Raw genomic sequence first — 12,951 nt, 5'->3', positions numbered from 1 at the left:
TTTTTCACTTTACGTGTTCAATGAGATGAATATTGGGGACAAATTCACAAATTGTTCCTTAATTCGAGAAAAACAATCATCTTTTGATATATCTTTGCATTCGAATTTTTTTATACTTTATATCGCACAGTTTTAATTTATCTATTTATACATTTAATGTCGAATTTGATGTGTTTTTCATAATTTGTGTCTCGCTTGTGCAACGTATACTTTCACTTTATTGATTTCGAATCATCCATGTTGCAAGGTGCAAAATATTCTTAATAATGTCAACTATTATAATATGGCTTATCGGAAGGAATGTAGAGGCAATAAGTCTAGAGTGTTACATGAAAAGCTAATTGTAACGTCTCATTTTATTGTGATATTATAATAGTATAGAGAGTTAGTATAATAAATAAAAAAAGAACTTTATTATCAGGCAGCACGTTTTGCACGATCATTTTTATTATCAATATACTAGTTTTTAAGTATCATTTATTTAGCATTCTGAGAGGATTAATCCCCTCACTCACTGGATAGGCGCAGAGTTTTTTCTTGTAATCTTCTACGTCAGTAATATAATGATCTTGCGTTTCCTTACGCTGGTCGTCAGTTATGTATTCCAAGGAGAAATACTGTGCTTTCTTGTTATCCTCTGCAGTATCTATAACATAATTAATTTTTTAAAATTTTGTTTTTAGGAACTTTAAGCATAATTCAACAGTGCTAGGATAAAATAATAGCAACTTCCCTTCACTCTGATTGAAATTACAAGAAAAGGGACATTCATGACTATTCTTACATTTCATTCTCAAATTAAATTAAATTTATTCAAACAGCAATTATTACCAATACAGATATTATCATGCAAATGAATATAAATAGACAACGACTATCGAAAATTGTTATCTACTCACCATTTGCTTTCTTAACTGCATTTTCCTTCGGATCAGTTCCTACCACATGCACGCTCAATTTTCTAAAGTTACTTCCATTCAGTGTGTGCATTGCAGACCATTCTCTCAGCCAGTTGATTGTTATGTTTTTTATTGCAAGCACTTCCCTCTCGAGTCTGTCAAACATGTATCGCCACTTTGTGATCTCAGTCCAATTTCTGCTAACTTCTTCTTCCAAATCAATATCGGCACACTGCTTCAATTTTCTTAGTGCCTCTTTGACATCATCCAATTCCTCTTCCGAGAAATCTTCCAAAATCTTATTAAACGATTTCAGAAATTCTTCGATCCGCTGGTCCACGTGCTCGGTTGTGTATTTGTCTGCCTGAGTGTGAACGGTAATGGAATATCCTAAAATTCCGTTGATATCTAGAAGATTACAGAAGACCAAGTAACCAAGCTGTTCTTGAGTTCTTAACCGATGGAATAACGGTTCTTCCATTATCATCTGAAAAGAAGTGCAAATGAAATCGATCGCGACAATTAGATATATTATTCATGTTTAATTTACTATATTTAACGTTGAATACGGTATGACACACAACATTAAAAAAATTTACATGTTTTAAGTACCTAATAATAAATACGAATATAAATGAATATAAACCAAGGATTCTATGCATTCAAAATATACGGAACAATGTTACTTAACACTTACGATCATCAGATCGATTAACACTGATAACTCAATCGATGTGACATCGGCTTGATAATAATTTGTCACTACGGAATTTGCATCGATTTTGTTGATATTTTTCAACTTGCAATAGCATGTGCCCAAGGGTATCTGCGTGACTTTCACTTGCGGTATCGTATCAGAGAGCAAAGGACCGCAATTAATTATTTTGATACATTGTTGTACACTCTCGATCGCAGCATCCTGCGTCATGTTGCCTTGCACAAGGCACTGAATGTATAGTTGATCGGTGAAGATTTTCACAAAGTCCTGGAAGTCTTCAAAATTGGTATTACGTAGAGCAGCATGGGTATCAACGTGTGTATAATGGACCAGCTTCAATATCCATAATCTCACGTCCCTGCAGAAAAGAACAAAGATACAAATGTTATTGATTAATTGGTAGAAATGTAATTTGACATAATTAAATTTACAATATTAATTGTTATAAATAATATGTATCATTGTTTCTTTTATGTATATGTAAAAATTTTAGAATTATTGCAATTAATGCTGGATAATAAATAGTCAGTACTTGACAAGTTTTCCAGGTTTTACAAATGTGTTATAATATGTCCTAAGCTGTTGCACTTTCACAATTTCAAACAATTCCTTTAACTCCTGTACTTCTGTAACAAGGGTTGGATAATCCACTATGTATTTTGCAATAGTCATCAATAAGAGCTGCAATATAAGTAAAATAATATGTATCTCGAAATTGTATTTATAACTCCAACGCGCATTTTGAACGTATACTTACTGGTAGTTTTTCGTTAAATCCATTTATTTTTATTGTAATACCTTTCTCACTACTACTGATAATATAATCAAACCCGACCGCTATAGCTGGATATAATTCTTCAATCAATAACAATTTTAATACATTGCAGTACATTTCCATGAGAGCTGTACTGAAATATCATTAAAATGTAAACATTTTTTTAAAATAAGATACAAATAATTATATAAAAATCATAATATTGATAATCAAGCTAAAAATTAATAATTCCATGATCCTGATTATCACATTTTTCATGCTATTACTTACTTCTTTGGCGACTGAAGCCCGAGGGAGGAAACAAAATGGAAATTCATATAACATTCTGGCAAACGAAACTTGGGATCCGCGCGATACCAAATCTCCGATATATGATCCTTGTGTAATTTTACAGGATATTTGGGAACCTCCGCTGGTATCGGTATTAAGGAGAAGTCGCTGGGAAGGAATGTATTCGGTAATGGTAAATGAAAATCTGGCAATGGTTCGATGGATTTCCAGCGTTCGATCCATTCTTTTGGTATTTCGCTGTCTGTATACTTGGTTTGGAACCATGGCTCGACTTTATTCAGTTCAACCCCGTCAAAATCCTCGTTGAAGATCATGATATTCGCATTCTCTGGTACCAGATAATCCAAACACTTTCGTATAGCTTCTGGATTATACTCAAAATAAAGCTCGTTTCCAGTTATATAATCGCGGGGCGGATAGAAATGCATACTCTCACACAAATCTTCTACAAAATCTGCTGGATCCTCCTCATCGGCAAATCTAAAAAAAAAGTCTTCCAAGTATGAGCAATATCTCACATATGTTTTGACGTTTGTCTCTTTCAATCAATATATATATAGAAAATAATTTTAGGTAGACTAATTTTAGGAATAAATAATTGTATAAATGACAGCTAGTCATTTATACAATTATTTATTCCTAAAAGTAGTTTACCTAAAATTATTTTCTTCAATCTTATAAATTTCATCGTAAATTCTTTCCTGTGGACCCTCTCTTTTCATTAAATTGATATAGGAGAATATCGCATCTAGAACTTCCTCCAAATGTTGTTGTCCCTCGTAGGAAAGTACTATAGTAAGCTTTAATAAAGCATACATGGAGCTGTGTTCAAAACCGCTTTCATTGTTACCACTGAACATATCGAGACTCCACCTCTTCTTGCGTAGATAACTAATTAAAGAACCTTTTCCTTCATGTCCAATAATCCCTGAGATATACTGATGTGGTTTACTTTTGTACAGATCAAGTAACGAAGGCATTGTCCATGTTACTTCTAGCTGCAAAAGACAATTTTTATTTTATATATTTATTCAGTATAAAGACAGTTTCTTTTGACTGAAAGTTTTTGTTTACCTTTATGTAATATTACATTTTAAATATATAAATACATGCATAATATTACGAAGACAAGAATAACAAAATAAAATTTAGTAAATTTGTGACATACAAAGCCACCACAGAAACGTCATAAATAAGGAAAACATTATAAAGATGTATAAATTTAATATTCTTATTTATGGTCATTGAACATTTTTTAACCCACATTTCTCGTAAAAAAAATATAAGTTCTAGCTGAAAGTATTATCCAGTGGAGAAGTAAAATGTTTCCATGCGACTTATTATTATCGTAAACTATTGATTTGTTCAAGTTTTAGTCACATACTTGGTTGACATCTTTGAAAGGTTTAACTTTATACATTTTTCGGAAAGCAGGGGTATCGAAAGAAACACCGCCTTTAAACTTGGTAAAATCATCGGGAGGCAACGCGTTATTTGGTACATCAGCAAAGCAAGTTGTAACATATTTTTCCAATGTATCCAGCGGTAGTCTCGCCTATAAAGAAACGTATCATGTTATAAATTTATATTAATATTTAATAAGTAATGATTCTCGCGTCGCAATTTTAACCAAGTTACCTGTATAGATAACTTCATTCTGTGAGCGCTGTAATGGCGTTCTCTGAATTTGTGCAGCTCTTCGTACAATTTGTCGTCATCCACATTATCGCGCAAAGTCACTAAATTACCCCAAATAAACTTGTTGGCTGGATGACCAGTTTGTGCGAAGGAGGAGAACAATTGTTCCTTTCTATTATCGTCACAAGGTAAGGCCAACTGAAACTCTATATGAGCATGATGTATCAAGACTGCAAGTTGCGGCAACAGTATTACGATTATGATTTATATACCGCTTTCTACAGCCTCTCGCTCCCGTGTAATGGCATCTTTCTTCATCAGGGGCTTAATGAAAAATTGAGCAAAACGATCGAGTGCTGATAACAAGTGTTTCTCTTGGATATCAAAGTAAAATGTTGTATGTTCGCAATCCGTTGAGGCATTAGTAAAGCCACCACGCTTACTGATAAATGCATCAAAATCGTTTTCCTGCAGGTGAGATGATGCTTAAATATTTAAATGTACAAATAAGTAAATTTAATAGTTCAATTCATGCATCATGTTTTAATACTTGTGGATATTTTTCGGATCCCATGAAAACCATGTGTTCAAGAAAATGTGCCATGCCTGGAACTTCCGGTGGATCGCTAAAACTGCCTACTCCCACACATAAGCCACATGCTGCCTATTTAAAAAAGTATATATTTTATATATATAAAACTGAATAAATTATTTGAGAGAAACATATGTATAAATACACATATGCACGCATGGTATTTGATTTGATCTGTTCGAGTCAATATATCGAATATGGTATGTTAAATGGAGAAATAAACGTAGGACAATCAATGGAATGATCCCAATGCAAATAGAAATAATTTCAATTTGAGTCACACACTTCGAATTAAATCTATGGAAACCCTCCTGAAGATAGGGAGAGAGAATATAAATTTTTTAAACAAAAACTTCTGATAAAACTGATAGGTTTTCTTAGGTCTCTTATCTTACAATTAGTACGATAGATACTCTTAGGTCTTGAGGAGACATTTTATAATTTTGTTGGTCTATCTTCAATATTACAACCTCAATGAATTTTCGATGATAGATTATGTAAAAAAAAAAGTGACGCAAAGTATATTCTACAAAGTGCAAACCACATCGTTTTGTTTGTACCTTCTTTTCATCTCTCTTAACTCGTTTAAGTGTTGAAAAATCTTCATCGTCATCACTGGTATCATCATCATCATCTATGTCATTCTCTTCTTCCTCGTCATCTTCTTCGTTACTTTCCTCATCCTCAGTTTCATCTTCGCTAGATTCTATATCCATTAAAAAATGACACAAACATCTTTATAAATAATTATTTATATATATGTACACATATATTTATATGTTATTTGTTACATATCCTATTTTTCAAATTAATATATTTGGATCCATGGCTTACCTTTATCCCGATCATCTTCATCTTGAGACGCACACGTTTTTGAATGTACATCGGATATTAGCAAAGCTGTTAAACCATTTGGTAATCTGATGACTCTAAATTTGGAAGAGAAAACAAATGATAATAGAATGAAGTCAGTGAAAATTGGTAAAATATATTATATATAATATATATTATTCAACAAATTATTAAACAAATGAAGAAATACTCTTACTCAAATAGATTCTCAAAAATACATTAAGATAATAAAAAATAATATATATCTTAAATAACGTACAAACGTGATTGCCACAAAACTTGATATATCTTATTATTACATAAAATTAAAGAGACAAGCAATCCTGATTCTATCTAAGCTATATAATCGTGATGATAAAACACAACGAAGAACATAAATTATTTTCCAAACAAATGGAATTGCAGAACTGAAACTATCAGTAATGTTACCATAGCACTGTATGTTACAATTGTTTACACTAGTAGGCGATTGTCTACAGTATATTTCAAATTAGATAACACAGTCATAAAATAAAATTTCCAGGAAAATCTGATCGGAATCAAATGTCTCCCTGCGAATTGGAGCAACCATCAGTTTGTGACAAAAAAAACCTATCCCGGAAAAAAAGGGTCGTGGAGTTTCTCTCAAAAGATAAAAGATAATTTCGATCGAAATTATGTTTGTTACCGGGCAGTCCGGGTCTAGGCCAGAGGCGCGCCGGCGGACCTCGCCACCCCGGCTCTCAGGCTCTCACCTATATTCCTTCTTGTCGTTCTCCGACTTGACCGGCGTCTCCAGATATTCAACCTGGCAACGCTCATCGTCCCCGCCGTCCTCGGTCGTACGCTCCATCTCTGGCATTATATCGACGCGTAGGATTTCAGGATTGAAATTAAATCGATCGTCGTAATACGAACCGATCGGAAAACATGCAATAGGATTACGAATCGTTTTCTGCTTCCTTTCCAATAAACTTGACACACTATTCTTCAGCACTCTACTCGATACAAGTCTAGACACGTATCTGGCAATGTTGAACCGTCGTTGAAAGAAATAGAGAGCACATATCATACACGCTTCCGCACAATCCGTACGTGTCAATCAGTGTCAATACGTGTAACACCACTCACACCTCACACCGTGACAGTTGTCAGTTGTCAGTACGGCTTGAACATGGGCCGAACGCCGAACGCCGAACGAAGCCCGAAAAACCATAGATATAATAATGACTATAGATTGCGCATTCTCTGGCCAGTTTTAAGCGAGGAGCACACACTTCTGCATAACGCATAATGCAGCATAAGAAAATTGATTGGTCCATAAACATGTGCATAAGGAAATAGACCAATCAGTTTTCTTATGCTTACGTATTATGTGTTATGCAAAAGTCTGTGTTCTCCGCTTTAAAGGTCGGTAAATGGCGCGTCGGTAGCGACGCTACATAAGGTCTTCCGACGGCCGCCATTTTGGATCCAGTGGCTGTGAATTAGTGCACGTCGTATGTACAATAGTTGTTATGCTGGGTCTACAATGCGAGTCGCAAGAATTGACCAATCACAGTCGATTATTCTCCTCAAATTCGACTGTTAAGGTAAAGGAAAAGGAAAAGGAAAAGGAAAAGGAAAAGGAAAAGGAAAAGGAAAAGGAAAAGGAAAAGGAAAAGGAAAAGGAAAAGGAAAAAAGGAAAAGGAAAAGGAAAAGGAAAAGGAAAAGGAAAAGGTAAAGGTAAAGGTAAAGGTAAAGGTAAAGGTAAAGGTAAAGGTAAAGGTAAAGGTAAAGGTAAAGGTAAAGGAAAAGGAAAAGGAAAAGGAAAAGGAAAAGGAAAGGTGAGGTAAAGGTTAGAGGGAAAAGCAAAGGTAAAGAGGTCAAGGCTTTAAGCCTTTGGTGCATTACCAAAGGTAAAGGAAAAGGAAAAGGAAAAGGAAAGGTAGAGGTAGAGGTAGAGGTAGAGGTAGAGGTAGAGGTAGAGGTAGAGGTAGAGGTAGAGGTAGAGGTAGAGGTAGAGGTAGAGGTAGAGGTAGAGGTAGAGGTAGAGGTAGAGGTAGAGGTAGAGGTAGAGGTAGAGGTAGAGGTAGAGGTAGAGGTAGAGGTAGAGGTATAGGTAGAGGTAGAGGTAGAGGTAGAGGTAGAGGTAGAGGTAGAGGTAGAGGTGAGGTAAAGGAAAAGGAAAAGGAAAAGGAAAAGGTAAAGGAAAAGGAAAAGCCCGATTTCTAGTTTTTTGGACGCCGGGCGACAAAATTATATCACAAAATTGTTTTACCTAACTCAACCTAAGTGATATGTTATTTCAAAAAAATATATGAAATCTTTAAATTACGCCAACTACAAAGAGAATATATATATTGCTTTGAAAAATAATTGTAGTGCAACTACTCTTAAAAAATAAAACAAAATTGTGTTACCTAACTCAACCCAAGTGGTATGTATCTTTGTATTCCTGAGGATCTTTCTATCAACCCAAGTGGTAGTAGTTTTAATTCTAATTTTTGGACATAAGTGACATAGTACGTGAAAATCAATTACACTCACCACTTTCTTTCATGCTGTTCCGGCCGCAAAATCCACCCCCACCTCCGGGTCAGATAGGAGTCTCGAGCCACATTGAGACTCGTGGCAATGCAGTGTGACTTCATCCCTTAAGCAAGAAAAATCAAGAAGCATTTCAGCTATATTGCATTAATTTTACAACGTTTTTGCAATATAGTCAAAATGTTTCTTGACTTTTCTCGCTTAATGGAAATGTAATTGCTGAAAGGAATTAAAAATTATTCCCTACCTGCGTTTTAACTAGGTCCCTTTTTTTTTTTTTTTTTTACGTGGTGGAAATCTTCCATCACTGGAATCCCCACGACGTCCTGGAGGCAACCCGTCAGCAGTGGCAACCAGTCACGGTGGCTGTGCCACCGATCGGGGAGCACCACTGGTCGGGGAGTGCCTCCATTCTTCCGGGGTTTGAGTGACCAGTGACCCCCCTTTCGGGAGGAAGACCCCCCCTTCCCCGGGGCGGGGCGGGGGGAGTGCCGGATTCTGCGGAGAGCAGAACATTAAAGTTCCGCCATTTCCCCGCAGCCTACCGGCTAAAACCACCACGAGTGACCCTAACAGAGGATTTATTTATTACACGCTCACTGCTGAGAAAAGCGTGATGTCGCCGAAGGCAGACAGGGGGAGGATTTATTTGTTACACGCTCACTGCTGAGAAAAGCGTGATGTCGCCGAAGGCAGACAGGGGGAGGATTTATTTGTTACACGCTCACTGCTGAGAAAAGCGTGATGTCGCCGAAGGCAGACAGGGGAGGATTTATTTGTTACACGCTCACTGCTGAGAAAAGCGTGATGTCGCCGAAGGCAGACAGGAGGAGGATTTACTTTTTACACGCTCACTACTGGAGAAAAGCGTGATGTCGCCGAAGGCAGACAGGAGGAGGATTTACTTTTTACACGCTCACTACTGGAGAAAAGCGTGATGTCGCCGAAGGCAGACAGGAGGAGGATTTACTTTTTACACGCTCACTACTGGAGAAAAGCGTGATGTCGCCGAAGGCAGACAGGAGGAGGATTTACTTTTTACACGCTCACTACTGGAGAAAAGCGTGATGTCGCCGAAGGCAGACAGGAGGAGGATTTACTTTTTACACGCTCACTACTGGAGAAAAGCGTGATGTCGCCGAAGGCAGACAGGAGGAGGATTTACTTTTTACACGCTCACTACTGGAGAAAAGCGTGATGTCGCCGAAGGCAGACAGGAGGAGGATTTACTTTTTACACGCTCACTACTGGAGAAAAGCGTGATGTCGCCGAAGGCAGACAGGAGGAGGATTTACTTTTTACACGCTCACTACTGGAGAAAAGCGTGATGTCGCCGAAGGCAGACAGGAGGAGGATTTACTTTTTACACGCTCACTACTGGAGAAAAGCGTGATGTCGCCGAAGGCAGACAGGAGGAGGATTTACTTTTTACACGCTCACTACTGGAGAAAAGCGTGATGTCGCCGAAGGCAGACAGGAGGAGGATTTACTTTTTACACGCTCACTACTGGAGAAAAGCGTGATGTCGCCGAAGGCAGACAGGAGGAGGATTTACTTTTTACACGCTCACTACTGGAGAAAAGCGTGATGTCGCCGAAGGCAGACAGGAGGAGGATTTACTTTTTACACGCTCACTACTGGAGAAAAGCGTGATGTCGCCGAAGGCAGACAGGAGGAGGATTTACTTTTTACACGCTCACTACTGGAGAAAAGCGTGATGTCGCCGAAGGCAGACAGGAGGAGGATTTACTTTTACACGCTCACTACTGGAGAAAAGCGTGATGTCGCCGAAGGCAGACAGGAGGAGGATTTACTTTTTACACGCTCACTACTGGAGAAAAGCGTGATGTCGCCGAAGGCAGACAGGAGGAGGATTTACTTTTTACACGCTCACTACTGGAGAAAAGCGTGATGTCGCCGAAGGCAGACAGGAGGAGGATTTACTTTTTACACGCTCACTACTGGAGAAAAGCGTGATGTCGCCGAAGGCAGACAGGAGGAGGATTTACTTTTTACACGCTCACTACTGGAGAAAAGCGTGATGTCGCCGAAGGCAGACAGGAGGAGGATTTACTTTTTACACGCTCACTACTGGAGAAAAGCGTGATGTCGCCGAAGGCAGACAGGAGGAGGATTTACTTTTTACACGCTCACTACTGGAGAAAAGCGTGATGTCGCCGAAGGCAGACAGGAGGAGGATTTACTTTTACACGCTCACTACTGGAGAAAAGCGTGATGTCGCCGAAGGCAGACAGGAGGAGGATTTACTTTTTACACGCTCACTACTGGAGAAAAGCGTGATGTCGCCGAAGGCAGACAGGAGGAGGATTTACTTTTTACACGCTCACTACTGGAGAAAAGCGTGATGTCGCCGAAGGCAGACAGGAGGAGGATTTACTTTTTACACGCTCACTACTGGAGAAAAGCGTGATGTCGCCGAAGGCAGACAGGAGGAGGATTTACTTTTTACACGCTCACTACTGGAGAAAAGCGTGATGTCGCCGAAGGCAGACAGGAGGAGGATTTATTTTTACACGCTCACTACTGGAGAAAAGCGTGATGTCGCCGAAGGCAGACAGGAGGAGGATTATTTTTACACGCTCACTACTGGAGAAAAGCGTGATGTCGCCGAAGGCACAGGAGGAGGATTTACTTTTTACACGCTCACTACTGGAGAAAAGCGTGATGTCGCCGAAGGCAGGACAGGAGGAGGATTTATTTATTACACGCTCACTACTGGAGAAAAGCGTGATGTCGCCGAAGGCAGACCGTAGGAGGATTTACTTGTTACACGCTCACTACTGGAGAAAAGCGTGATGTCGCCGAAGGCAGACCCTTAGGAGGTTTTCTGTCAGGGTTTTCCTTCCCTTAGGTCGGTTAGGAGAGCCTAAGCTCCTCTCTCACGGCTCCGACCAGCCGAGCGGACTTTTTATAGAGGCCGCTTACCTCGCGAGTCCTTAAAAGGACTCCCCGGTCCACGACAGACCCGTAGGGCTGCCGTAGATTGCGGTACTTGTGTGCTCGGGTACTCCGGGTGCGCAAAACCCGTAGTGGAGGGCTCCCCCGTGCCCCTAAAGGGTCCGGGAGGACTCCCCCCACCCCCTGGAGGGAAGATTTATTACACGCTTAACTTTATCAGCGTGATGTCTTTAGCAGACAAAATTTTTTACACGCTTAATTTTTTTCAAGCGTGATGTCTTTTGCAGACTCGAGCCACATTGAGACTCGTGGCAATGCAGTGTGACTTCATCCCTTAAGCAAGAAAAATCAAGAAGCATTTCAGCTATATTGCATCAATTTTACAACGTTTTTGCAATATAGTCAAAATGTTTCTTGACTCTTCTCGCTTAATGGAAATGTAATTGCTGAAAGGAATTAAAAATTATTCCCTACGTTTTAACTAAGTAGCTTTTTTTTTTCTTTTTACGTGGTGGAAATCTTCCATCACTGGAATCCCCACGACGTCCTGGAGGCAACCCGTCAGCAGTGGCAACCAGTCACGGTGGCTGTGCCACCGATCGGGGAGCACCACTGGTCGGGGAGTGCCTCCATTCTTCCGGGGTTTGAGTGACCAGTGACCCCCCTTTCGGGAGGAAGACCCCCCCTTCCCGGGGCGGGGCGGGGGGAGTGCCGGATTCTGCGGAGAGCAGAACATTAAAGTTCCGCCATTTCCCCGCAGCCTACCGGCTAAAACCACCACGAGTGACCCTAACACCGCGTCGAGCGAGCAAGGGGGGAAGTCGCGCCGCGTGTCACTGCCGCCGGTAGACAACGCGCCGATTTATACGGTCGAGCGAGCAGGGGGGGAGGTCGCGCCGCGTGTCACTGCCGCCGGTAGACAACGCGCCGATTTATACGGTCGAGCGAGCAGGGGGGGAGGTCGCGCCGCGTGTCACAGCGCCGGTAGATGATTATAATGTTGCGGTTGATTACGAATCGTTGCGATCGTTAATAAGCGCGCGTTAATCATATCGGAAAAAAATAAACAACTACGTTGGATCGTTAATAAAATCTTAATTAAGTGACTTAATTTTGCTTTTAATTTTACAATGATACGCGTAATTAATGTATTCGTCCAAGAATTAATACACAGCAGCAATGGAAAGTAAAACAGAATTATATTATCAAGAAATGAAAGAATTTTATGTTAATCGCGTTCTAATAAAAATCGTCGTGATTATATCTTCCCGGAAGAGGAGAACGAGCGAATATAATTTTTCTAGCTCTACCGGGAATCGAACCCGGGACCTTTGGCTCAATAGACCAGTGCGCTGTCTACTAGGCCATGCTCGTCCTCAATAAAATATACACAGAGAAAAAATAATGTTGTATCAACAGCATTAGTCTAATTGGAAATAATCTTGTTTTATTTCATTAAAACAAAAGCATAATGTATTGAATTAACAAGATTATTTCCAATTAGACTCAGGCTGTTGATACAACATTATTTTTTTCTCCGTGTATATTTGCCAAATTTAAATAATTGCCTATAAATTTCAGGCGACTGGTATACTTCGCATGTTCTGCGATACAAATAACATTAGATGCATTAATAAATAATGCATCGACATAACGTATGTGCTTATGGATGCATTCTCCCGTAAGCACAATAAATCGATAAATAATGATGATGCTCCAGGATTAATTATTTAGCCTAGTCTGATCTAGTCTATCCAT

At 39.3% G+C, this 12,951-nt stretch overlaps 1 protein-coding gene across 1 annotated transcript; it reads right to left on the bottom strand.

The window, feature by feature from the left end:
• Window positions 1-338: 338 nt before the first annotated feature.
• Window positions 339-6,959, bottom strand: LOC139778583 (nardilysin). Its single transcript, XM_071716585.1, has 14 exons — window positions 6,500-6,959; window positions 5,748-5,842; window positions 5,474-5,619; window positions 4,872-4,985; window positions 4,594-4,789; window positions 4,322-4,527; window positions 4,068-4,238; window positions 3,338-3,681; window positions 2,663-3,163; window positions 2,375-2,525; window positions 2,150-2,298; window positions 1,597-1,975; window positions 900-1,386; window positions 339-646 (listed from the first exon to the last, which is right to left on the bottom strand). The coding sequence occupies exons 1-14, from the start codon at window positions 6,814-6,816 to the stop codon at window positions 474-476; spliced, it is 3,429 nt and encodes a 1,142-aa protein (XP_071572686.1). The 5' UTR covers window positions 6,817-6,959; the 3' UTR covers window positions 339-473.
• Between the last annotated feature and the right edge of the window lie 5,992 nt (window positions 6,960-12,951).

The sequence above is a fragment of the Temnothorax nylanderi genome, unplaced genomic scaffold (genome assembly GCF_030848795.1).
Source record: "Temnothorax nylanderi isolate EJ_2023f unplaced genomic scaffold, tnyl_v1.0 TNYL_tig0189_pilon, whole genome shotgun sequence".
Lineage (NCBI taxonomy): Eukaryota > Metazoa > Arthropoda > Insecta > Hymenoptera > Formicidae > Temnothorax > Temnothorax nylanderi.
This window is presented reverse-complemented; position numbering and strand designations above follow the sequence as displayed.

Excerpts from the sequence above, each read along its gene's own strand:
- LOC139778583 (XM_071716585.1), bottom strand. The coding sequence starts at position 6,816 with ATGATATGTGCTCTCTATTTCTTTCAACGACGGTTCAACATTGCCAGA. Across the intron at positions 1,387-1,596 it reads TGTTAATCGATCTGATGATC|ATGATAATGGAAGAACCGTT; the intron begins GTAAGTGTTAAG and ends ACTTCTTTTCAG. Across the intron at positions 647-899 it reads TGCAGTTAAGAAAGCAAATG|ATACTGCAGAGGATAACAAG; the intron begins GTGAGTAGATAA and ends ATTATGTTATAG.